Source organism: Fonsecaea monophora (assembly GCF_001642475.1).
Source record: "Fonsecaea monophora strain CBS 269.37 chromosome Unknown Scaff25, whole genome shotgun sequence".
NCBI lineage: Eukaryota > Fungi > Ascomycota > Eurotiomycetes > Chaetothyriales > Herpotrichiellaceae > Fonsecaea > Fonsecaea monophora.
The window spans coordinates 25,828-50,883 of NW_019173956.1; the positions used below are offsets into that span (position 1 = coordinate 25,828).

The following is a 25,056-nucleotide window of genomic DNA, read 5'->3' on the forward strand; positions in this document are numbered from 1 at the left end:
GAGTTCCCAGACTTACTTGATCAGCACCGTCTTTGGCTCGGTGAAAGATCGCAAAGCCTGTGTTCCAACACCAGAAGTTAGCCTGCACTGATCAAAAACACTCCCACAGCTTGCCACCGTCAGGAGGAGTGGAAAACTCACGTATTCGCCAAACTCTCTGCCGATCCCAGACGATTTTCTCCCTCCAAACGGGGCCTGAATGCTCATGTAAGAGATGCAGTTGATACCACAGACCCCGGAATCAATCTTGCTAGACACCCTCAGCGCCCTATTGATGTCTCTGGTGAAAACCCCCGCCATCAGCCCATACTCTGTGTCGTTTGCCAGCCTGAGAACCTCTTCCTCGGTCTCAAAAGTCCGAATGACTGCAACCGGTCCAAAAACTTCGGTCTTGTAGATTTCCGCGTCCGGCTTAGGATGCAGGAATACTGTCGGTTTCATGAAGCAGCCGTCAGGGCCGTGCCTGACGCCTCCAACTACGAGTTCGGCTTCGGTCTTGCCTTGCTCGATCATCGCTTGGACTTTGGAGAAACTGGCTGCATCGGCAAGAGGCCCCAGCGTCGTTCGGGGATCTTGCGGGTCACCTAGTTGCGAAGCCGCTGCTTCCATCCGCTGGCTATAAGCTTCGATAAACCTGGCCGCGATCGATTTCTGAACGTAGATTCGCGACGCTGCAACGCAGACCTGGCCGGACCGAGCCAGAATCCCGTTAATGGTCCTGAAATTCGCATATTAGCCCCTTCTTTTTCGCACATGTTCAGTGCCCGGACTTCCTACCACGTAAGGGCGTTCTCAATATTCGCGTCTTCAAAAATCACAGCTGGACTTTTGCCCCCTGGCAGTCCTCTAGTGAGCGAAGTTGGATTCTCGGTAACAAGGGAAGCTCTTACCAAGCTCCAAGGTAACTCTTTTGAGGTTGCTCGCTGCCGCCGCGATCTGAATCTTCTTCCCCGTTGCAATACTGCCCGTGAAGCTTATCTGTTGTTGGCGTTCACTAATTTCAGCGAAGAGTTCCCGCCACACTGGGATCCCAAGTCACCCCCCGGCTGGAAAAGAAATATACTCCATACCTTCCTCACACGCATGTGTTGGGCGAAGAGGGCCCCAGTTCGACCATCGCCGCACACCACCTGCACCACACCCTTTGGAAAGCCGGCTTGCTCAAACAAGGGAGCCAGGGCCAAGGATCCGAAGGGAGATTTCTCCGAAGGCTTGATGATCAACACATTGCCCGTTGCGAGACATGGTGCGGCTTTGATGATGAATGATGCGACCGGAGAGTTGTACGGGTTGATTCCCACGCACACGCTGGCCTCGTCAGCAATGTTTACAATTGCCCCTGTGGTGATCGTCCAGATCATGACCGCATACTCACCCCAAAGGCTCGTGGCGCACCAGTTTGACGAACCCATCGTCGGCCGGAAAGTAGTCTCCTCTTTGCTTGTCCGTCCACCCGGCTGTTTTTTTTCACAGATCAGATAGAACCCTTCGCCCCCATAGAGTGCAGTCCCTTTGCGTACCATAGTATAGCAAATTATTTTTGATATAAGTCTTCTCACGTGTCGGAATAAGGGAAACTGGATTCCCCGTGGTCATTGAATCCAGGGTCAGGATGTCAACCAGGCTGTCTTCCAGCAGGTCAGCGAGCTTGCGGAGACACTCTGATCGTTGTGCGGCCGTGAAGTTGCTCCATGGTCCAGTAAAGGCTTCCTCGGCCGCTGCAACTGCTGCGTCGACGTCCTCAGGTCCGCCAATGGGGACCGCATCGGCCACGATTGTATCATCCTTGGGATTTCGCAAGATGTACGTTTCCTCGCAGATCGGTTTGACGTATCGACCGTTGATGTAAAAACAAGTCAGGTCCTTGGGCTTTGGAGTCGGGAAATTTGCTCCCACCATCTTCGAATGCTATCTAGAAACCGGTGCTGGAAGTTGAAGAGTCACTCGACTTGGAAGGAGGAGTACTTTGATGTTCACTGCTCTTGTCAGTTCCATTTGTTCGAGGATTGACGCCGTTGGCCGACCGGCAAGTGTGCACACGTCCCATATGGCAAGCATTCCTAGAGCTGGCAATTCGGTACCGTGTGCCAACCAATAGACTATGGCGGGACTCCATTCTGTCTGTGGTCGGCTGATGTCTCATGATGGCTTTGCGGGTTCGCTCTATAAAGTTTCGTCTCATTCCATTCATCATCGCCATGGCGAAACTTCCCAGCTGCCCATGTTTGGGGGGGTCATCTGTGGGTCGAAGGAAGAATTTCCGAAGGTGTCGGCGCTCCAGCCGATCAGCACTGCGGCGTCGGCATCCGTGCCGCGTGAAATCTGGGTCCGTCACTGGCTTTTCTTCCATTTGTAATAGTATTATCTACACTGGCTATGGGAATGGTTATCTACTAAGCTTTACGACGGCCGAGCAACACTGGCCCTGGGGGGGGGGTGGTATTCCTTTGCCAGACTGGATCCCGCGATGGATGACATGGATCCACCGAGCAAGCAGAATGTGTCTCTGAGCCTTGTCGCATCCTGTTCCCAATGTAGCCTTCGGCCAAAGTTGCCGCCGTAGCCGGCGTTTGGGGGGTACCCTCATTCAGGTGTTTTCCCATGCTGCTCTCAGAGTGTAGAAGGGCCGACGTAGGCTCCAGGTGAATCATATCTCATGTGCCTATCGCTGAACGAAAACCTAAATGCTGTAAGCTGTAACAGATCTGCTCTCCTTCAAGCACTCTCAAGGCCGATTATACCCATTTTCGACACTGAGACAAGATAACAGGGAATCTATGGTCATTACCTCAATGGAGAACATAGGACACGACATGGACGCCGTTATATTCAATGGGCCTTGGACAATAGACGTGGAGAAGCGTCCAATACCAACTGTGACAGAACCCACGGACGCCATCGTCAAGGTGACATCGGCAGGCATCTGTGGTTCGGAATTGCACATGTATCGTGGTCACCAGAAGACTCCAGTCGGACATATCATGGTGATTGAATCTTGTCCAGCCTTGCCTTGGATGTTATTCAGTGCTCAGATACTAACAGTGGGCATCACATCCAGGGACACGAATTCGTGGGATATATCGAAAAGATCGGACCAGAGGTTCGCAACTTCAACGTTGGGCAGAAAGTCGTCTCCACGTTCTCTCCTGTCTGGTAAGTCATAGTTGGCGTTGTACACTGGAAAGTGGGCTCCTTTGCAAGACAAATGAAGTGGCTGAAGCAACGCGAATGTTTGAACAGCATGTCTTGCTGGTTTTGCCAACACGGCTATCCCAATCGGTGCCCTAAAGGGTTCGCACCATTTGGCACCCAAGGTCTAGCTGGAGGGCAGGCTGAGTACGTCCGGGTGCCGTGTGCAGACGGCACACTCAGGGCGACGCCGGAAAATGTCGAGGATGACCTTTTGATCATGATGTGCGACATCTTCCCCACTGGCTACTATGGCGCCATGAGAGCTATCGAGTTTTTTCGGTCGCCTGATCTGGGGAACGGAAGTGATGCTTACTCCTTTGAAAAAAGCCAAAGCCGCCTGTCAAAGTCGCAATCACTCACAGAGGCAGTTTTTGTTTGCCTCGGCTGCGGGCCAGTAGGCCTCTGCGCAATCCTGACCGCGCGATCCAAAGGGGTGAGAACGATTTACGTCGTCGACAGTGTCGACGACAGGCTAGAACAGGCGGCAAACATGGGCGGCATTCCGCTCAAATTGGGCCAGGACGACATAGCAGAAACGATAAACAAAGCAACGGATGGCCGCGGTGCCGACGCTATCATTGAAGTGGTTGGCAGCAAGTCGGCATTGAGATCGGCTTTTGATATGCTGAGACCTTGTGGTGTCTTGTCGTCGATTGGCTTCCACCAAGGGGATCTTCCCTTCACTGCTCTCGAATGCTACCAAAAGAACCTGAAGTAAGTCAAGTTCTCTCGACCTGCTCTTCGATGGTCGGCTGATCTTCTACAGCATCAATCTTGGACGTGCACCAGTGAGCGCAGTCTTCGACGAGGCATTGGAGATTGTCATGGCAAACAAGGCAAAGCTCGCGAGCATGGTAACACATCGGCTACCATTGTCGGAGGCAGCGCATGGATATGAAATTTTTGAGAAGCAGTTGGCGAGAAAGGTCGTTTTGAAGCCTCAATGATGGAGTCCAGGAAGTTGTTGTTAGATTCGTCATGACATTCTGTAGTCATGCATGTATAGGCTCCCTTGAAACCGCCAGTAGAAAACTGCTTCAAGAAAAGATACGCCAGGAAGGAATGAGTTCCGGGTCTGGCCACCCCCGTTAGGCAGATCCTCTTTCGATTGAAGCCCTCCGGATGTGCTAGAAAAGGAGAAGAGTAGCATTTCGGCCTTGACACCGATGGTGGATCCGGACCAAGACCAGGGAATCAATCATCTAACCAAGTCCGTACCTTGCAAGGCGTGCCACAAGTCGGGCAGGAATCGTACTGCGTCTGGTGGAGCTTGGCCACACTGTGTGTCCATTGACCAAGATTCGTCGACCGCCTCTAGCTGGAAGAACTTGTTCAGATATTTTGTGAATAGTACTTATCATGACCCCCAACCTGCAATTGAGCCCGCAACTCGACCATTTCAGCATGATAAGCAAAGGTTCCATCCGCATTGGAAATGTTTCCGGTGCAACGGGCGACATGCCCACTGCCATGGCTAGAATGGTGGCCGAAAACAACATCGACGTGATTACGGGGGATTGGCTGTCCGAGATGAACATTGCCTGGAACGCTATTGCTAAGAAGGACAACCGGGAACTGGGCTACGAAGTCGGATTCTTCATGCAACTCGAGGAGTGTATCGACGATATCGTTGCGAAGGGAATCAAGGTTGTCACCAATGCCGGAGCTTTGAACACTCAATCCCTCACGAAGAAAGTACGCGAGCTGCTCCGATCGAAGGGACATGATCAGATCACCGTGGCTGCAGTGCTCGGCGACGACATTTCGAATTTGATCCACGACCCGGAGCGGCGGAAAGACCTCCATTTTCCTCACTTGGATCATGCGGAGCGGACATTGGACGATTGGAATCTAGAGCCCTTTTGTGGAAACGCATATATCGGATGTCGAGGCATAGTAGAGGCTCTCAAGGCTGGCGCAAGTATCGTGATATGTGGACGGTGTACGGACGCATCGCCAGTCATGGGTGCTGCCGCGTGGCACTTTGGCTGGGATCTGGAAGGTCAGTACGACGAGCTGGCGGGGGCACTGCTGGCCGGCCACTTGATCGAATGTGGCGCCTACGTTGTGGGTGCCAATTTCTCCGGGTTCAAGGAGTTTCTGGACGACCTCGTTGACGTGGCATTTCCCATTGCCGAGATTGATGCTCGAGGTGGATGTATCATCACGAAGACATCGACAGGAGGTGGCCATGTCACGACCGAGACTGTCAAGGCGCAGACGTTGTATGAATTGCAAGGCCACCTCTACCTCAACCCTGATGTTGTGGCGGATCTCTCAAATATTCAGATTGAGGCAGAGGAGGGCTCGGAGGATCGAGTCCGGGTCATAGGTATTGTCGGCCTTCCACCGCCGGCGACCACCAAAGCAATGTTCGCTGCACCAGGTGGATACCAGGCCGAGGCGACCTTCTTCATCAATGGACTCGACGTTGATGCGAAGGCGCAAATGATGAAGCAGCAGCTGAACCACGTATTCCAGAACCACAGATTCAGCAAGCTGAGCATTGAGCTGTATGGATCCGAGGTAGAAAACCCCGAGAGCCAGCAGGCTGGGACTCTTCAGTTGCGAGTCTTTGCACAGGCCCGGAGGAAGGAAGACATTGTCGCTCCCCACTTTAAGACTCCGATATACGCGCTGAGGATGCAAAGTTACCCCGGCTACCATATGAACCTGGACTTCCGGACTATGGATCCAAAGCCCTTCATGGAGATTTTCCCCGCTGTCATTCCACTCTCCATCATCCATCATCAGGTTGATCTGGGAAACGGAAGGCTGCTCGAGATTCCGACCACGAAGAAGACAGCCGAGTATCCAGCCGTGAGGCCATCGTACGAGTCGGCCGATCCTATCGACTTGGCTTCCCTAGGTCCTACAGCGAGGGTCCCTTTAGGTAGTATTGTGCACGCAAGGTCAGGTGACAAGGCGGACAATTCAAACATCGGCTTTTTCGTCCGCCACGAGGACGAATACCCCTGGCTGAAAACACTCCTGACTGTGAAGAAGCTCAAGGAGCTGTTTGGAAAAGACTGGTTCAAATGCGATCCTTCTCGACGAGTCGAGCGAGTTGAATTCCCCAAAATCCTTGCTGTCCATTTGTAAGTACCACCATGTCATCCCTCACCTCCGTATTTCAGGCGTTGACGCACTTTCAGTCGTGTTCTGGACAACCTCTCCGGTGGCATCGCCTCTTCGGATCGCATCGATGGACTTGGTAAAGGCATTGGCGAATACTTGAGGAGTAGGCATGTCGATATCCCGTTACAGTTTCTCAACCGAGGCCGAATATAAGGGTGCACGTGTGTGGACACAGCAACGCTTCCTCTCGGTCAGTGACCCACTCCGCCCATGCTGTGATCGAGCGTCTGTATCTCAAACAGCCAATCTTGACTGGCTTGTATCATGGAAACGTTGGCAAAGTCGTAGCCATTATAAAGATCCTGCAAGTCATTGAAACAATCCTGATAACTGAAATCCATGCCATTCAAGGCCGTAGATGAGAACAAGTGCTGTCCCAATGTGGGAGTCATTTCAGTCTGCGACATATTTCGAGGTTGCTCCTGATGCAGCACGCCCTGAAGAGGCATACCGCTGTTGAGGGCGCTTCGTGTCTGGCTCTGAAATTCAACCACATCGGTCAACAGCGCGTCACTGAGTCTCCCAAACACCTGATGAGCATTGCGGGCTGTAGACCACCGCTCAGAGACAGCGACGAGGACATTGGAGCAGTCACGCGTAGTGTTGACTATCTGAGTAATGCTTGGATCGGTGGACAAACCGGTCGCCCTTGGTGTTGAGGGACCGACACCATTCGTAAGGTCGCGCCGGCGAAGTCGCAAATGCGACCGGATGGCGTAGATATAGGAGAGACCTGCGATGAAAACGGAGTGAAGGGTGATCGGAGAGTAGTTGATGCGACGCGACTTGTGAAGATATGCATAGATACCAATGGCTTTCTGCGCCGCCTCTAGGATTCGTTGAAGGCTATCGCCGTGTTGGGGGGGCTCGTGGATAGATGGCGAAGGTCGGTACAACATCAAGATTCCATTCAGGTACAGCAGATCATACCATTCCCGAGTCCTGAAGCTGGAGCGATCCGACTCGCTCAGAGAGCCTCCGAGAGGCAACGTCTCGGTGTCAGATCGCCAAGATTCCAGCTCCTCAAACAGCATTCTCTGCCGGTCTTCGTAGTCGATTGAGGAGGTCGGTCGGGACCGGATAGCGTTGTGCAAAGAGCTGAGGATCTTCCCGCAGATGATACGGTAGCGCACAATCTGCAGGAAGATCGCTGTTCGGAGTTGCCAAGGAGGACTCCCCACGGGCTCTGTGGGTGACAGACTGTTGTCTGGGCTGAGAACAATGTTGGCTTCGGCACGTGGCAGTTCAGTGTCAAAGTCGTCCAAGTGGATTGCTAGCGGCCGTCCTAGGGTGATGCTCGTTATTCTATCCATTGCCAACGTGCACCAGAAACATCTCCTCCGCACCTCTGAGTCGTCAAAGGCGTTCTCTTCGAGGTCGGAAGTACCTAGGGCTGGTGAACAGTAGACGGACTCTCGGTGCAGACCTAGCTCGAAGCACATCCTTGCTGCCGTGCCCACTAGATGCCACAAGCTCGCCGAGGAATCGTAAAGACCACTCCCAATTCGATATTGGCACATTAGAAGGACAGCTTGCAGGGCGACACTTCCACCCTTGCCGAGAACGGGAGCGAGCCGACTCATGGCGCGGTCATGGTGTGTCTCTGCATCTGGCATAACTTGCCAGTCAAACTTTGAGACCTGAGCTGTGGCGATGGCGAGGACCATGTCGAGGGTAAATGCTTCGACGTGGTGAGCCCGATAAAAAGAGATATCACTATAGATGGATTCCAAGCTGTTGATTAGTGTTTTGGGGTGAAGGAATGGATAGCACAGATGATCATGGGCCAAATACGCCCTCACCAAACTCCGGGCGAGATTTTCCGGAGGCAGCGCTCCGATGTCTGGAGTGACCGTTTCACCGCGCGCAGCCGACCCAAAAGTGCGAGCTGCATTGTAATCGTCGTCGTCCTGGGCGTTCCGGCCTCTGGTACGGCCGTCGACTTGGAGGAGGCTCGCAAGGAGCAGCCCGCTGGTTGGTCCCAAGTATTGTCGTTCGCCACCCACACCGAGGCTGAGGGACGAGACTTGGCTCGTCACCTCGTTGTTGTTTGTCATCGTTTGCGTCCGGCCGGAAGTCGAATGCACAGCGGTAGAGGGACTGCCGACGCTCGCAAGTCGTTGAGCTTCTCGTAGTTGGCTGGTCAAGGCTTCATTTTTAGCCTCCATTTGCCGAAGACGTCTCTCGAGCTTTTCCATGTCCTGGCGTCGTATGGCAGGGTCTTTGGCGCTGTAGGTACACTGAGTCCCTCCTTTGGCACACGAGGTGCACGCGGGCCTCAGCCGATCACATTTGGATTTTCTCTTGTGGCAGCGATCGCATGCGGCCGGCTTGGAACTGTCATCGGACATCTTGAGACCAGGTCTATGTCTCTGCTACGATCAGCCCTTCCAAGAGTGCCCTAGGAGCAGGACGCTGTTTGAGAGGAAGTAGCACACCGTGAAGCACTCTTTAGAGGGCAATATCGACGGAGACGTATTGCGCCAAACACGGAGAATGCCAATGTCCATCTATGGAGACGGACAATTGGGGTTAAGGGCGGAGGGAGGCCGCTATTTCCCTACCACGAACTGCAAGTCTGGGGGGAGTGATCTCACGTGCCTTCGCGGATAGGTGACCCGGGGGGGGGGGGGGGGGTGGGCGTGTTAAAGCGGCGCGGCCGGTGAGGGGCGAGGTGAGCTCGCCAAGAGGCTGGTGGCGATTCGTGACCAACCGGAGCATGTCGGCTGGTGCTTCCTAGACGGGACATCGTGTTCCTGGAAGGGCACCATACCATAACCACGACGGGTTTCCCGCATCTCTTTCACACAGTGCGGATCTATCCATAGACTGCCTGTTATGTGTGACGGCATCCTTGATGATCCGGGACTGGATGACAAACATGCCATGTCCAGGGCCACGTTTTCTAGAACAAATGTTGACGTTGACTCAAAATGTATTCTCGCTATCATCACTCGTACCTTTGAGGAAACCCTCCGGCCAGACCGGGTATCAGTCGAAACATTCTTTCTTCGCTTGCTCCTTGAGATACGCATCGAGAGTTCCCTTTAACTGCCATCCTTAATGTCATCTTGTATGAGAAAAGCTGTCCTCGACTCGTCGCTACTATGAGCTCTGCACAATGTCGCCCAGATCCACCTGCATTTCTTTTCTTCTCTTCCCATCTTCTTTATTCATCTGCACTCATCGGCTGCCCACTCATCTTGAGACACCCCACCATGGTTCCAGGTGACGTTGCCTGGACATGATGGATTCGTTCAGCATCCATCCTCTGCTGCCCTAGATTGCACTGGGCAATCAGCGTCTACTAAACAAGCTCCACGTACTCGTGGAACTCATCATATATCCACTGATCAATTCCTTCCCACTTTTTCTTCTGGTCTTCTTCGTAGAGTCTCTTTTCTCGCTGAAAGTCGGATTCTTTGCATGAAGTCTCCGCAAGACCATTTTCAGCGTCTACTGGTACGTCCATGAGCTCGATGCCTACCGGGGTTTTCACCACTGATTCAACCGGCGTATCTGCAAACGAGGTAATATCCTCGTATCGAAGACTGTTGGAATCGCCCACTGTTCTAGGATGGTCTGCTGAAGACTCATCAAAATTAGCAGGAGAAAGAAAGAAGTCATCACGGAAGTTCGCCCCATTTGCAAGGTCTGGCAACCCTGGAGTTGTAAAGTTGCCCTGGATGGTGCCAGAGGTTTTCTTTTTCTTGACGACATCAGCCATAGCAACATGCTCGAGTGGTGCATCAAAACACCCAAGGTCAACATCTGAGGTCAAGAAATCCGCGGGTTCGTCCTCTGCTGGGAGCCAGTCCTGGCCACCAAGATCTGTGCCGAAGGGGTCGGTTTCTGGTACGACCTTAGAGCTATTCCTGGATCGAGAGTCGAGTTCATCAAATACTCCTGGCTCACCAAGAGGGAGAGCGAAAGGGTCATTGCCGTCTTCGTCGGAAAATAGGTCGAAAAATTCAGTGTTGGTCTTTGCGGTACTCGGGTTGTGTGCCTTTGCTCTTTTACAGTAGCTGTGCTGAGCAGACTGTAGCAAGTTATCAGAGTTGAATTCGGTATTTTTGGAGTGATGTCCAGTGTCCTCCCGTTCTCGACCCTCTGATAGTTTCGGTCTTTTCGCGGCAGGTTCTTCGATATGCTTCCTGTCGCTGGATGACAGAATGTCCCCAGGACTTCGGCTTCTGGAACACCGTGCATCCTTGGAAATGCTTGTCCCATTTTGTTCTCGCCTGTTTTCCAGATCTGGGGTCGCCAAATCTGCCGACTGCGTGCGATATAGGCTGGCTTGCTTGATTTTCGGCTTCATCACCGCAGTGATTTTCTTTTGGACCTTCTCTTCTTCTTTGAGTTTGGGTTCGAATTTGGGCCTACGTCTAGGCTTTGCCACTCCCTCTTTACAGCATCGGTGTTTGCATTTCTTGTCCCGTTCATTGCAATCATGCTGGCAAGTCCAGCGCCCGCTTGGCAGTTGTACAGGCTCTCGAAAGGCAGCAACATCAGAATCTTCTGCGCGTTCTGGATTTGTGTCTCGACGTTGCTGCGGAACTTCCTCCCATGACTTGCCCCGCCTCTTCTCCGTTTCTTTGTCGACAAGATCATCGATATCCTCGATCACTTCAATTCTGGCCTCACCAACTTCGAGAGCAAGCAGATCTTGGTCGTTGACTCCACCATCGTCGAATTCCTCGTTCCAGCACCTAGATATCCCAACGTGGCCCTCAATCTCTTCTGGCTGCACATTCCCCTGGGTTCGCGACTTGCGATACACTGAGGTCGGAATATTCGATAGGTTTAGTTGGGCGTACCTGCTGGTACCTGCAATGCTGTCACACATTACATGGCAGTTGACATGGCTAGTCGGCCTCGTGAGGTGTAAACTCAAAACCACCTGCTCGTCATTCTCAAGCTTTTTTGGGCTAAACCTCCTAAAGTCCACAAGAGTTCCATGAGATGTCTCGGCTAAAAAGCAGACAGAGAACATCTTCTTGTCGAAAGTCCGGGGCAACTGCTTGTTCAGAAATCCGAGTTCTGCTGTCATTGTGATCCTGACACCGTCACCAACTTTAAGTTCTCGAGCGGTCTCCTTAACCGACACTCTCAGGTTGGGAAATGACTCCAGCTTTTGCAGCAGTTGGTGGCCAAAAGGAGGGTTCTTCCCGAGGACAACTTCGATGCGAGAGGGTTCTGTGTTGAGAAGCGTGTCGATGCTGTTGATCGATGCCGATGCCAATTTTCGAACAGCAACTTCACCCAGACCTTCAACCTGTCTTAACTGGCTGGCTGTATTGTCCCAGACGCGTGCCGCAATGCTGCGTCCTAGTTCGAGTGCGTTACGGGTCGAAATTCCGTCCTCCAAATGAATTTGGCAGTCAATTATACAGCGGATAAGGCGATTTGCGTGAGCAAAGACGGGTATCTTGTCGATTCGGCTTTGTTGAAGATGTCTCTTATAGTTTTCACCGTCAGGTAACGCTGCGCAACCCAGTTCGGACTGGATTAGCAGCGTGATCTTGTGGGCGGGAAGAGCAATATCGACCTTGACTGGGAACTTGATTTCTGGAGCTTTGTTGACTTCTTTGTAAAATGATTTCTCCCCAGCTAACATTCGTACTTCGCGGAATTCTTTTGCTTGAGCCAAAACCGAGAGCTGTCACGACCGGTCAGTCAAACCCTCACCATGGGAATGCCACGTACGATTTCCGACATCCTCGCCTTGGGAGGTAATTGCATAAATGACTTCATTGTGTCAAAACGGACGTAATACCTTGCCATTGCCTCACCGAATACTGTTGAGGTCAATCGAGTATTTTGTGCCACGAGCCCCGCGTCCAGAAGCATCGCGACATCATTCTTGCACAATTGCTCGAGCAATTCATCCCTTGTACTTTCCTTGACCCCTTCTCGAAATTGGTAGTGCGAGGGATTCTTTTCCAGACGGACGTAAAAAAAGGTGCTCTCCAGCCATTGCTTTGCCGTTGTAACGTCATGCACCGTTCCGAGGACAAGTTCTGCGTTGAGGTGCTCGATAAGATTTTGATGAAGACAACTCTCCAACATCTCTTCACCTGAAACCATCTTTTCGTAGTGCGCAACTTTATCCTTCCGAGTAAGGATAACTGCACATGCTGAAGTTTCGAACTGCGGCCTTCCTGCTCTACCAAGCATCTGCATGACCTCTAGATCTGCATATTCTTTTAAGCCATTGTCAGTCCACACTTTTGTTCCTTTCAGAATGACGAGATAGCACGGCAAATTCACGCCCACAGCCAACGTGGAAGTGCTACATATGACGTTGATCTCCCCTTCCAAAAATGCATTCTCGATAATGTGCCGATCTGCTGCACTCACACCGCCGTGATGGAATGCTACACCTGCGGCGGACGTAGCTATTGAGATATAATTAGCACGTGACAAGTTGTGAAAAGTAGTGCGATTAGGAGTATACCTTTGAGATCGGGATTCATCAAGCAGAGCTGCTTTCGGGGTCCCTTCCAAAGATGCTGTAGAGGATGTGCAGTTGACCACATCTCCGCCAACACCTTGGCCGTTGTGACTGAAGCCCGCCGAGTAGAGCAAAAGACCATGACGGGTTTGGCCCGTCCATGCTTTGCAATGATGTCTGGTATCCTGGTTGATATCAGTATGCATTTCACATTCATAGGACTTTCCTACTGGTTTGTCAACATCGACTCGAAAGCGAAATCATTGCCTTTCGGCTCAAATCCGTAAACATGCTTTTTGAGCTTGACAGGTCGAAAACTCTCTCCGAAGACCTCTCTGCGCGCGGGTAAGTGTTGCGACATCGAGTCTTTTCCTAACCAGATTGCCACGTCCTCCGAATTTGGCACAGTGGCCGACAATGCCACCACTCTGATATCGGATTTTAGGGACTTCATCCTCGACACGACAGCCTCGAGGGTAGCGCCGCGCTCATCCTTGAGTATGTGTACCTCATCGACAAGAAAGAGTTTGACAAGCTGCATCAGTTTAGTGTGATCCCTCCATTTTCTAGTCACGCTGTCCCATTTCTCTGGAGTGGTGATGATAATGTTTGCCTTCTGTGCATGGGCCAAGTCATTATGGTCACTATCACCAGTAAGTTCAGCACATTGCAAACCCAGAGCATCGAACTTGTGTTGCCAATCACGATATCTTTCTGAACACAATGATTTGGTAGGGCCCTGGTATACAACTTTGAAATCTCGACCTTTGGATTGTACTACCAGCCTGCAGATAGCCAGCTCCATGATAGCAGTCTTTCCACTCCCAGTCGGGGCTGACACGACAATGTTGTCATCTGACTGGAAGGTACTTTCGAAACATTTTGACTGGATAGCGTTGAAAATCTCAAACTTGAATACCGAACGAACTCGGTCTGGTAGTGCTATCGTCGGGACCAACTGAATCCCTTGGATAATAGGCGGTGCTGAGGTAGGTTTGTGCCCCAGCGATGATCTCTGGCTGGCTCTCGTGTTTTCAGAAGTCATGTTTGAGGAGGTCCCAGCCTCCTCAGGTGAAAAGTCATATGCTCTCAAGCTGTACATCTTACTTGACAGGGTTTCGTTCGTTCTGTCACGTTGACGGTTCTGGAGGAAAGACACTGTGGGACTGCTGGAAGGGGTGGTGGGCGAGGAGCTGGACCTTTGGAGGTCGGACTTGTCATGCAAGTCATCTAGATCTGTCATGAGAGCCTAGCTATTGGTTGCCAACTATGTCTCACCTTGTAAAAATCTCCTTGTACTGCTGGTCATTAACGGCGTGAGAGGTTTGTGAACAAGAGTAACTCGGGGTACGCTCGGTCCTGTGGCTGGTCCTGGGAGTTGTGAGCTCTCCTGGAGCAGAGCTCTGTCTGAGTAGGTTTCAGTGTCTTGATGGACAAGGCGACGGGTATCTGACTTACCAAAGTCGTCAAGTGGTCTGTCAAGTTCAGGAGGCGAGCATGAGTCGAACAGAGCAGCCTCAAGATGGCTGGGTGGGGCAAAATAAGGCGATTGTCGCTGCGTGACACTGTGAGAGGCATTTGGATAGGATCCGAATTCAGGAATCCGTGCCGTGCTGGGATCACGGATGGAGGTGGATAGGGCATCTCGTCGACGGCCAGCAGGAAGGCGTCTGACGTTTTCCATGACACGAATCGAGGCAAGGGTTCCATAAAAAGAGGATGCAACGGATGGAGAGAAGACTTGGGTGGCTGTATGACAGAGGCATCAAAGTGAAAGATATTTTCAAACAGACTGGAAGGACGATGCAGGCAGGCGACGTGCAGGTCAAAGTCTCAATGGGCAGGTGCGATGGACAGTCAAACAAGAACACGTGACCGTGCCCCTTTTTTCTTTCTGTTTTCCTCTCTGCAGGTAGCCTTCCTCCTCCAAACACGTCCTGCAGTGAAGTGATCACTTACTCCTCAGTGCTGAGAGAAGGTGCTGCAAGCCCCCATCTGCTCGTTGGCACCAGTTTGTCTGGCTAGTATGTCATCGCTGATCGTGTAGCAGCATTCATCCCTCCTCCAAAGGGGGGTATATCCAAAGTCTATCCTTTCATATCCAATCATAAGCATCTGATCCAGTGACCGAGTCCCGAATCAGTCACGATGCTTCGCAAAATAGCCCAGAGGTTCTTTATTCCTCTTTTTGTGGCTTGGTGAGCCCGGTCTTGAAGTCGCCAGGGCTGTTTCTTCTTGAATCAAAGGGGTTTTGGGGATCTGAATAGACATATCGTTTAATGCCGCAGCGCCATTGAGCGACATTTTCTCATGCCCATTGACCACAACCGCGGGGCTTTGAGGTAGCCGGGCCTCTTCGGTATTATAGACCCAGGTAGCAATGAGTACTATCGAGGCTCCGATCAAGAACTGGAAGTCGTTAGCTGTGGTGAACAGACCAAACAAATCATAATGGCATACATGTCCGGTCATGGCGAAATCAAAGAACATGAAGCTCGCCAGGCTGCTAAGGACCATGCTGATGCTAACAGCAAAGTTCTTTGAGATATTGTCGGCATAAAAGATGCAGAACGCCGCAACGATGCCGCCAAAGGATTGAATGACAATTGATGCAGCCACCACCCAGTTGTAACCCGCGAAAAAGCCATATTTTGCCACTGTTTCGCCATCAAGGAAGACGATTCCGATGAAGAAGGCCGGAAAAAGGGAATATATCGACAGTTGCACATTTCGAATCCAGAGCGATGTGTTTTTGGGCGATTCCTTGATGACCTTTTCAAAGTAAACTCCGGCAAGCCCTGAACATATGCAAACACCGAGAACCGCAAACAGTCCCACAGAGGCATCCATCCCGGGAGTGTCCAAGGCGAGCTCGTCTTCTTCTATGCCCTCGTACGTTGCTGATCTCTTTTTGAGGTGGGAACCAGGTTCTGTCATCCGAAAGTGCTCTCGCAAAGGATTGGACGACCGTGGAAGGTAGATCCTCGTATGGTGGCTTGAGGCTAAGGACCCTGACGAGCCGTGAGGAAGGGAGACAATCGCAACTCCCAGCATAAGCAGGATCAAGGACAGCCACTGTCTTCCCGAAATCGTCCTCCGCAGAAGCAAGACGCTGAACACGGCGGTCACAAAGATCTTGAATTGGTACGTGACATGGAAGGTCGCGGCGTCCAGATTGGATATTGCAACGTATTGCAGGCTGTTCGCCAGCGTGTAAAGCCCGGCCGGAAAGGCCATTTTCCAACTGTCGCCGGTGAAAACGGCGCTACCTAGTATCCCGAGGAGCGAGGTTGCTGGCATTGATCGGGGGACGGAGAGGGAGACTTCGTAGAGCGATATCGTCAGGCATACAGCCAGTTTCAAGGCTTCAACGAGAAAGACGGCTGTCGAAGGAAGATAGCGATGTCCGTCGATAGTAGGCATAACCCGGGAATAATGGAGGAGCTGTGCGAGACCAGTCAGGTCAATGTGTACAGGACGCAGAAAGGTCCCTTCCGACTCACTAAAATGAAGGTGGAAAATTGGACTGTCAACTGTACAAATAATCAGTCAGTCTGTGAATGCATGGAGGATTCATATAGGGCTCCTCTTACTGTGCCCAAAGACAGACTGCGGAGTGACACTCCCATGAATTTGGACGCGTTGCCGCGCCTTTCCACGCCCATTGCTCGAGGTGGTGTTTGACGAAAAACCTTCCAAGTGTACAAATATTCGATAATGCAATGCCGCTGTGTCTAGCCAAACGGGTCTGCGCCAGGCAGATCAACCACTCTCATGTGGTAAGGAAGAGAAGGGGGGCGTCAAAGGAGTGGACAGGATCTCGGTGCAAGAGGCAGTATATGATTCTGGCACGTCGAACCAGTGGCGGAGATCGAGCAATGAGGTGAAGATGACCCAAAGGTCATCAGACACGCGAGCAACACAAAATGAGTGAACGAGACCTGTGGCAGCAGACCAAAAACGATAGGGGAGGAAAACCTTGGGTAAAGGGTGGAATGGTCGCTTGCCGCGTTGATTGGTGTTTTCTGGTGCCTCCCCAGCCAGCGGAACTTCTACAAGTCAATGGCTCTGCCATGCCCTGCGTCATGGCCTTCCACGCCTCCTGCGCCTTTCCAACTTATTAATCTTGGCATCCCAGTCCCTGGTGTGGCGGTGAAAGATCACATCAGATGGTCTCTATGCTAGTCCTGTCATTGCTATGTAGACTGATCATGATGAAGATGCCCTCAGCAAGTACTAAAAGTCCGCAGCGACATCTCTCAGGCACGGAAAGACAAGCATCCATTAACTATAAACTCCCTGCGCATCCCGGGCTCTATAAACTACCCAGCCTCTTACTGTACATTGATCCACATTGGACCTATCCTCCTTCGTCATCATAAAAGCCAGAGCCATGACTATTGTACACAAGCGGTCCACCGCTCTCTCAAAACGTCGTCACTGTCCTTCCTACTAGGTACTCGTGATCCCACAAAGGAAACGACAAACGAGACGCAGCCGGGCTCTTGAACGTCAAAGATACAGCCCTAATGCGCTGCTGCTGCAATTTTCATCCAACCATTATAAGGAAAATCAATGAAGTCTTGGGAAGAGACCTCTTCTCGTTTTGGTGCTGCCTGTAGCTTCTCCAGTGTGGCTAGATAGTGGCTCTCCCGTCGACTTCGTGAGTTGTCCCTCGAACTGTTGCTCGACGTCGAAAAAAAGGTCGAACGGCTCATCCTACTGACTGCACCATTCGATGGCGCAAGTAGGGTAGGCGACAACATAGCCATCGAGGACGACGCTTCGGTCTCTGGCTCGATGGAAGTGCCGGTCTGAAAGCTGGCGAGTGAGTATCGCCCGCTAGGTTCTGTCGACAGCCCTGTTTGGAAAGTCGTGCAAGAGGCCTGGTCAAAGTTGGCATCTGTATGTGGAGATCTCGACTGCTCCTGTGTCCTCCCATGTAAAGTTAGCTGGACCTCCAACGCTGCGGAGATCCGCGGAGGGCGTTGATGCTTCGTCGATTTGGTCTCCGTCTCTCGCAGTGCCCGTATCCTTTGGTCTGCCACACCACCGTTGGATGGTCGGCCAAGGACTGCTTTCCTCGAACGGATAGCAGCCAAAAGAGATTCTTCTTGTCGGGTAACGCTCATCATTCTCCTGCTTTCAATGCTTGCGGTGTCGGACAAACAAGATTCGTGGAAGGATGGGCGGTGCGAGGATGCTTGGTCCGTGGGGATGGCAGGGAACGAAGTAAGCAAGTCGTCATCTTCTGGCGGAGGATTGGAAGATTGGTCGCTAAGATAAGTTGATCGATGGCTTCGTCGCTGGTTGGGAGGCTTCGATAATGATGATGCAGAGCCCCGAAGATGACTGCCATGAACACGCCGCAGATTCGGCGTCGCCCTCGATCTTACAGTTGCACTTTGTTTTGTACTAACTGCTTTAGCCGTCCCTACCTCAATTTCTGAATCCGCCAGTGATTCCACAGCTATGCTGTCCCGCAGCAGCGGAAGAGGAACGCTCCCAGATACTCTGCGATTTGGCAATGGCTGTGGCTTGCCATCACCTTCATCATCAGAAGAGGACAAGTCGAGGATGCTGGTTTTGTGGAGATCGGTAGACGCTAGGGACGATGCTTTTGGTTTTGATGAGGTTTGCTGTGACTCAGCCCAGGAAAGGGTAGATCTTGACGATTTGGCATTGAGGGTTGAGACGCGCGAGGGGATCGTTGAACAAGGGAGCAAGTGACTGGATGGTGCTTTCGAACTTGCAGCTCGACTAATTGTTTCCGGTGTTTGTGTCCGGACGCTAGATGCCTCATTTGTCAAAACACCGATCCTGCGTCCTTCGAATGCCATTTCCATTCCTGCAACAAAGCTTGGTTGCAGTTCAGGCTCATGGACGCTTTCGTCATCACTGCTGTCACCTTCGAGTCCATCAAACCAGTGCTTTGCCCCGGCTTTGGGCCGTCTGATATTCATCTTTATGTATGAAGTTTCTTGTCGAGAAGGAGTAATAGATGGTTTGGACTTCTCTGCACCGACTGATGTTGCAGGATGCTCAGACTGGAAGCGCACACCTTTTTGTGTCTTAGACTGATGAGTAGTATGTAAATGCCTCGTAGATTCACTTTGATTAGAGGGCCTGTTGGAATGTTGGTTGTTGAACAACATCTTGGCGGCAGCATCCTCAGATTGAGAACTGTGCTTCGTGAGCTTCTTCGTTCCCGATTTATTGTCGCTTTTAGAGCGGCTAAAAAGTTTCAATTGACGCGGAGAGCCCTTGTCCGGAATCGTAGATTTGATGACCACCGGCGTTCCTTTTCGGAGAGCAAAATCCCGTCGGGAGGACTCAGAAGTCTGTTGTGACACCGCTAATGGCGCCTTATAAGCATCATAATACGAGTTCATGGTAGAGGATGAGCCGTATGTCTTGAGGCGCTTGGAATGTGTTGAGCCAGCAGCATCTGCTTTGAGCAAGAATTCCTCGTGCAACAACACAGACGACGCTTTCAAGTTGAGATCTGCACTGGCATCCAGCTGTTCCGTTGGGGGATGAGAAGAGCCCAGTTCGGTTGTGGCACTTGAAAATGACAAGGCAGGCAATTTTGCAGTGGCTGAAGAGCTAATGCTCTGGTTCCGCACCGTGTTGAAATCAGTTTCAGTGATCCCAAGCAGATGCTGTACTTTGTATTCGTTTCCTTCTGGCTGCCGGCCTTGGTTTGGAGCATTGGATTTTGTTCGTTTCAGAGACGCCGGCAGACGGAACCTTTGACCGCCACCCATATCAGCGTTTCCTGATCATGCCCACACGCTGACCTCTGATCTTTTGTGCATGCCGAGGTGGAGGGTATATGGGACAAGCAGCCAACAAATACTCCGTCCAGTCCGTCGAGTCTCGTATCTTTTGTCTGACAGTGTTTCGTTTGAGGTGGTTTCTCTTGATCTTAGACCCGCTCTCGCAACCAGGACGGTATCGTCCAGAGGAAAAGGTCAGGAGGTGGAGGTTAACCGGTGTCGAGTTCGAAGTGCACAGACCGACGAGCCGAATGCCGTTCTTTGCGGGACTGTACGAGTAAACACGTTATTGGAATCTCGTGGAGGCCATTCTGCAGAACATGCCGGAGAGGCTTTCGAGGGGCTATGGTAACAAAAAACTTTGACAGTTCAGTTGAACTGAGGCAGGTGGAGGAGGTCGTGGAGGTCGCAGTGGAAGTAGGGTGTATGATGAGCAGTCCAAATTGCCCGGACTGGAATCGCCTGGCATTGAACTGGCCATCAGCCTCTGGCGGATCACCAGGTCTCTTCAGGCGGGATGACGAATTGAAGGCGGGCACGACAAATACCATGGATAACGGCCACCGCCCCGAGTCCCCAAGTTTCGAGCCTAAAGTTGCTCGTGGACACCGGACTAGCAAGGGCAAGGGTTGGTCGAATGGGCTTGAAGGAGATGCCATCCCCGAGGTGGAAAACGCTTGAAAGCTGCTGGAAAGTGTCGGTGGCTTGAATCGTTCCAGAAACTAGGGTTCCAGCCGTGTTGCCATGCCCCTTCTGGACCTTCTGGCCTTTCTGTCGGTGTTCTTGAGGCGTCTCTTGAAGCCCGCCACAAGACGTCTAGGCTGTGGTGGCGGATGCTAACCCAAATATAAAGGATTCAGAGTTGCTAGCTGCACCCTCCGCGGGCGGTGCTGAGTGGTCAGCTGAATGAGATGAGGAGCCATGGGGGTAAACTGGTAGCTTGCGAAGCCATCGCTAGCACCACTTGTTAGTTGAAGGCCAGAGAAGGGGTAGATCAAGTCCTTTCTTGGGAAGGATGTCGCGTTAACTGGATGGAGATCAAGTCTAGTGTGGGTGACGAGAGCCCCAGGGAGCAGCTTAACAACCAACTTGGGATGCGTGAACACCTTGAGACTGTCGGATCCACGGGGGAACTTTGCACGAGGTTAGCCCGAGGCAAGTCCTCGGTCAAGGGTGCTAGGTGCTAGGTGCCTTGGGTGCCAAGGGCAACTCCACTTCCAGTGACACCCACGGTGCCATCTTTGCTAGTCAAGGCCCTGGGGGAGAGTCATGGGGGGCCCTCTTGGCTCAAGTGGCTTCATGTTCTAGGGGGGATGCCAGTTCGGTAGCGTCGTCACTTGGACTGTGAGCCATCACCGAAAGGATAAAGGAACACCAACGGCCTAGTATGTAGTGACTCTGGGGGATATTGCTTTTCAGCCATGCCAGGGGGGTTCATTTCCTGAGATTCCGAATCGACTTGTTTACATCCGATGGCTGTTGTTTTACCGAGTCAAATTGCTTTGTTCGACTCGACTCATCTCGTCCTTCAGGCTTCGAGAATCTGCTCGCTTATTGTCCGCTTGTCACACACTATTATTAGTCCCACTGCAAGAAGTACGAGTACAAATGAAATTCAGCCTCTTCAAGTATGGCTTGACTAGCAAAAGTTACATGGATCTGCTTCTCGAGGCAAGCTTGTTTTTTGCTTTCTGCTTTTCAGCATCTATGGACAATATTAGACCTGAAGCACAACGTCTGCGAGTAGGGAGAGTTAGATACTCCTGGTCGCGGTATCGTGGAACCGTACAATAGAGACTAAGTGTTGGGCAAACAGCCCTGATTCTCTCAACATTATCTTTTGGAGTCTCGAGGTCGTACCGCAAGATTAGGGGCATCAGTTCGGGACCCCTTGTCGAGGCTTGTTGTGACACGACCACCCACTCAGCCACCATCACCACAACCACCATTGCCACGTGTTTTCCTCGTGGCAGCCCGGGACGTGTCACACCATACCGAGTACTGACCAGCCACCTCTTCAGGGCCTCCTGCAGTTTCATCTGCTCGTTTTGTGGCGGACGCCTTTTCGGCGCACAATCAGTCAGCGGTCGCTGTCGAGGCTGCGGTGCTGCAATCAGTGCTACAACTCCTGTTGTCACGGAATCGGTTTGTTGATTCTTCTAGACTCATGCTCGCTGCAGAGGGGGAACGATCAATGTTGATCAGTATGCGTGAGATACTGATCTTTCGTCGACGAACCGGCGTTGTCAGTTCCTTCTCGACAACAGGCTTCTTTAACGAGGGATTCCTTGCGGCCGTGTCATATCCCCAGCGGTATACTGGAACCCCGAACTCGTCGTACGAGATCAGTTCTTCGCATCCTTCGGCTGTCGTATAATCATTTTCACCAGCGTACGCTTTGAGTGAACTCAGCAAGTCATTGCGCCTCGTATTGTCAGGGTTTGTACAGGTCTCGAAAAGACCCTTCACTGATGCCAATGAACCCATGCATCGCTCCTTGACCTGCCACATCTCCGCATCGTCAAGTGATCCGACTTCGAAGAAGCCTCTAGCTACTGGCTTGAGCAGACCCTCCTCCACGAGGCGCTCCATTGCCCAGTCAAGCACATCCCTGGTCCAGCGAAATGGTTTCAGCTGCGTCTGAAGGAAGTTCCCGGCAATCCGCATTCCGGGTGTGGTCTTTGCTGCGAGATAGCCTGTAGCCACTCGGAGGAGAATAATGAGGAGGGGAGAATTCGGGGGTTTTAGCCCTTCGGAAAACAAGAGGCAGGTATAGCAGAAGTGCTCCTCAGGTATGGTAGCAGGAGGGAGGTTGTCGCCACGGCCATAGCATTCTTTATGCTGCCAACTATCGCATACTTCGCAAAAGAGCTAACCTGGTTAGCCACTGAATTGATAGTTTTCGACCAGCCTACCATTGAACTTGATCTATGCTGACTTCCACATTCACAGCCAATGCGACTCGATCGACTAAGCCGTCGGATCCTACCGTCGGCTAGCAGGCGATGGTCAAAAGCGTCTCCACTTTCACCAGTCTTTCCACTCTGAACAGCATAGCAGTGTATGAGAAGCTCTGCGAGCTTTGTGACACTGATACAGAGCCCATTTTCTCTAGGCAGGCTCTGTTGGACAGGACAATCTTTCGACGCACTTCCTTGGTGACCCGGTCCTGGGGTTGCGAAGGCTGACCCCCTAGGGCCCTGGAATTCTGTGAGTTGGTTTGTACCGACGCTGTGTAGAACAGACTCATCGCTTGATGGCTTCTTAGGTTCAGAGGGCCGCAGGCGTTTCGCACCAGGCATTGGGCCGTTCCTAGAACGTTTTGAACCAGGAAACGAGTCTCTCAAGGTAGACAATAAATTGTTGCTGTGGCTGGAGGAGGTCTTCTGCATTGCTTGCAGCTGTCTGCTGATTTCCGTGTCATGCAGATCAATCAACGGTTCTTGTCTTGCCGCATCTTGGAGGTGTACTGCAACGCGCATTTGATGGTAACCACACTCGAGCATACCTACAACATCCTCATCTCGATCCAGCAGCGCCTCACACATTGTCTGACCTTCCCCCTCTTGATATTCATCTTTGTCTACAAAGCCGGGTGGCTGATATACCATAGGACATGTCTCGTTATATGTGAGACTCATTCCTAGCTTGCGACGAGCTAGGTCTCTGTCAGTGTTCTGACCTGCGACAATACGAGAAACGCGCACCTGGCAGACGGGGTAAATTCCTGAGTGAACGAAGCAGAGCCCGTATCGCAGCCCTGAAACTTTTGTGCACATTCTCCAAGACGAATGCGTGAGCTACTGAACTCAAATGCACACTGGTGACAGTGCCACGTTCGTACGCAAAAGCGAAGTGGTAAGTCTCGATAATTGATGGCTGGCGTTGGGCTGCGTCGGTTACAAAGACTCGCAGGCTGTCTAGGTAGCTTTGATCCAAGGCGTCAAAAACTCCTTGCTCCTGACTGGAAATTAGCGGGCTTCTCGAAGTCTGCTGAGGATGTTCAGGGTTTACAAGCATATCAAGCATTTGATCAGCGCATCGATTGCCCCCACGGACGAGAAGTTTGACCTCTTGACCCTCACCAGCGCTCTCTGGTGCCAACGATTGAAAAGCTGAATACAGGCTCTCTCCGGCAGACGAGTCGCTTTCGAGGGTGATTTGATTGACATATCGCGTGCGGAAGCAGGACGATGTCCAAGGGATCAGTTCTCTAGTATGGGCGATACAGGCCAACGATGCGTTGAGGAAGATCTGAACAACCGCGAGGCTTTCGGCCTGGGAAAGTATCCGTTCAGTAGGAGGAGCAAGGAGCACCCGCTGTGCCATGATTGTGAGGACCCAATGATCAACTTTTGAGGGTGAAGGTAGAAGAATTTGGTGCTGGAAGTCAGAAGCACAGTGCGTTGCGGGTTTCGATGTCACGATTTCTGGATCTCACATGACCCAAGTCCACTTGCAGAGATATCACGTCCGTTATCAACCTGAAGTCCAGAGACGATAGAGGCATGAAGTCCTGACCGCCAGTTTTATTGGATGGACCATCAATCTACAGGAGCTTGTTCAGTCCGAATAATGTGTTTTGGTGGTTCCTTGAGGAGACAACTGGGTTATCTGAATGCATAGAGAGACAGATGAACGAGAGTATGTGCTCCCACTTTCGGTCGCCAAAACAGTTCATCTGTTCGAGCATCTCCATTTTCTAGAGTCAGCAGAATCCTGCTACCAGTTTGGTCGATAACGATCATGCCCTTCAGCAAAATCCGTAGCAATGTGACAGGTCGAAGACTTGCTCCCGAGAACAGGGTTGCCTATTTGAGCATGTTTGAGCACCCAAATGGCCATCTAGGAGCATGTATTAGGTAGGCAGGAGCTGACGACATTCACCTGGTGGTAATCACAAGCTGCCGGCTCCAGTGGCAAAGGCGAAATGAAGTCGCTTTTTCTGCGTATTATTATGGTGATGGCAGTGGCGCGGCAATTGCACCTAAAAATTGCCCGCAGCGGAAACCAAACAAAGTTGCTCATGTCTGACACCAAAGTCTTCTCCCTTCGCCCTGTCATTCTGGCGTTGTTTTGGTGTTTTGGTGTCAGAAAATCTGTCAGACAGAGCTTCCCTCCTCTGCCTTGGCTAGCAAGCGCGCGCCAAGCCTAAAGCCTTTCGTATCTTTCATTCCGAATCTTCTTTTCAGTGGTTCAGGCTCGAACGGCCACCCCCCTCGGGCCAATCCTGCACCACCAGTCACGCCCTTGGCCATCGCCTTCACCCTCGCCCTCGCTCGCTCCTTTGCCATCTCGCTGGATCCGCCCGCTCTCCACGCTGCCTCCCACTCTCCCGACACATACCAAACACCTCGTTCTTTGAGAAACATCATTGTTCAACGACTCAGTCCCGTTTCACACCCGATTTGGGACTCTGCAAGCGTGCATCTCCACGAAGGACCTTGCCATCGTTCTTTGCCTCTCGATTTTGAACAATAGCGGACCTTCATC

At 51.8% G+C, this 25,056-nt stretch overlaps 9 protein-coding genes across 9 annotated transcripts; 3 read left to right on the plus strand and 6 right to left on the minus strand.

Moving 5' to 3' along the window:
- Positions 1-12: 12 nt before the first annotated feature.
- On the minus strand, positions 13-1,899 carry AYO21_04426 (hypothetical protein; the record flags this gene model as incomplete). Its single annotated transcript, XM_022654399.1, has 6 exons — positions 13-718; positions 778-835; positions 891-978; positions 1,071-1,308; positions 1,376-1,457; positions 1,521-1,899. 6 exons carry the CDS (start codon positions 1,897-1,899, stop codon positions 13-15), a joined length of 1,551 nt encoding a protein of 516 aa, XP_022513215.1.
- Positions 1,900-2,813: 914 nt separating this feature from the next.
- On the plus strand, positions 2,814-4,139 carry AYO21_04427 (hypothetical protein; the record flags this gene model as incomplete). The annotated part of the gene is made up of 4 exons (XM_022654400.1): positions 2,814-2,969; positions 3,026-3,153; positions 3,241-3,906; positions 3,959-4,139. The coding sequence occupies 4 exons, from the start codon at positions 2,814-2,816 to the stop codon at positions 4,137-4,139; spliced, it is 1,131 nt and encodes a 376-aa protein (XP_022513216.1).
- Positions 4,140-4,551: 412 nt separating this feature from the next.
- Positions 4,552-6,483, plus strand: AYO21_04428 (hypothetical protein; the record flags this gene model as incomplete). The annotated part of the gene is made up of 2 exons (XM_022654401.1): positions 4,552-6,290; positions 6,348-6,483. The coding sequence occupies 2 exons, from the start codon at positions 4,552-4,554 to the stop codon at positions 6,481-6,483; spliced, it is 1,875 nt and encodes a 624-aa protein (XP_022513217.1).
- A 38-nt stretch (positions 6,484-6,521) lies between these two features.
- AYO21_04429 (hypothetical protein) lies at positions 6,522-8,681 on the minus strand (the record flags this gene model as incomplete). The annotated part of the gene is made up of 1 exon (XM_022654402.1): positions 6,522-8,681. One exon carries the CDS (start codon positions 8,679-8,681, stop codon positions 6,522-6,524), a length of 2,160 nt encoding a protein of 719 aa, XP_022513218.1.
- A 956-nt stretch (positions 8,682-9,637) lies between these two features.
- On the minus strand, positions 9,638-14,468 carry AYO21_04430 (hypothetical protein; the record flags this gene model as incomplete). Its single annotated transcript, XM_022654403.1, has 6 exons — positions 9,638-11,989; positions 12,037-12,728; positions 12,788-12,969; positions 13,015-14,014; positions 14,063-14,191; positions 14,243-14,468. 6 exons carry the CDS (start codon positions 14,466-14,468, stop codon positions 9,638-9,640), a joined length of 4,581 nt encoding a protein of 1,526 aa, XP_022513219.1.
- Positions 14,469-14,923: 455 nt separating this feature from the next.
- Positions 14,924-16,449, minus strand: AYO21_04431 (hypothetical protein; the record flags this gene model as incomplete). The annotated part of the gene is made up of 3 exons (XM_022654404.1): positions 14,924-16,228; positions 16,288-16,317; positions 16,378-16,449. 3 exons carry the CDS (start codon positions 16,447-16,449, stop codon positions 14,924-14,926), a joined length of 1,407 nt encoding a protein of 468 aa, XP_022513220.1.
- An 861-nt stretch (positions 16,450-17,310) lies between these two features.
- Positions 17,311-19,551, minus strand: AYO21_04432 (hypothetical protein; the record flags this gene model as incomplete). Its single annotated transcript, XM_022654405.1, has 1 exon — positions 17,311-19,551. The coding sequence occupies one exon, from the start codon at positions 19,549-19,551 to the stop codon at positions 17,311-17,313; it is 2,241 nt and encodes a 746-aa protein (XP_022513221.1).
- Positions 19,552-19,908: 357 nt separating this feature from the next.
- On the plus strand, positions 19,909-20,244 carry AYO21_04433 (hypothetical protein; the record flags this gene model as incomplete). The annotated part of the gene is made up of 1 exon (XM_022654406.1): positions 19,909-20,244. One exon carries the CDS (start codon positions 19,909-19,911, stop codon positions 20,242-20,244), a length of 336 nt encoding a protein of 111 aa, XP_022513222.1.
- Positions 20,245-21,639: 1,395 nt separating this feature from the next.
- Positions 21,640-23,892, minus strand: AYO21_04434 (hypothetical protein; the record flags this gene model as incomplete). Its single annotated transcript, XM_022654407.1, has 4 exons — positions 21,640-22,411; positions 22,479-22,500; positions 22,553-23,221; positions 23,271-23,892. The coding sequence occupies 4 exons, from the start codon at positions 23,890-23,892 to the stop codon at positions 21,640-21,642; spliced, it is 2,085 nt and encodes a 694-aa protein (XP_022513223.1).
- Positions 23,893-25,056: the final 1,164 nt, after the last annotated feature.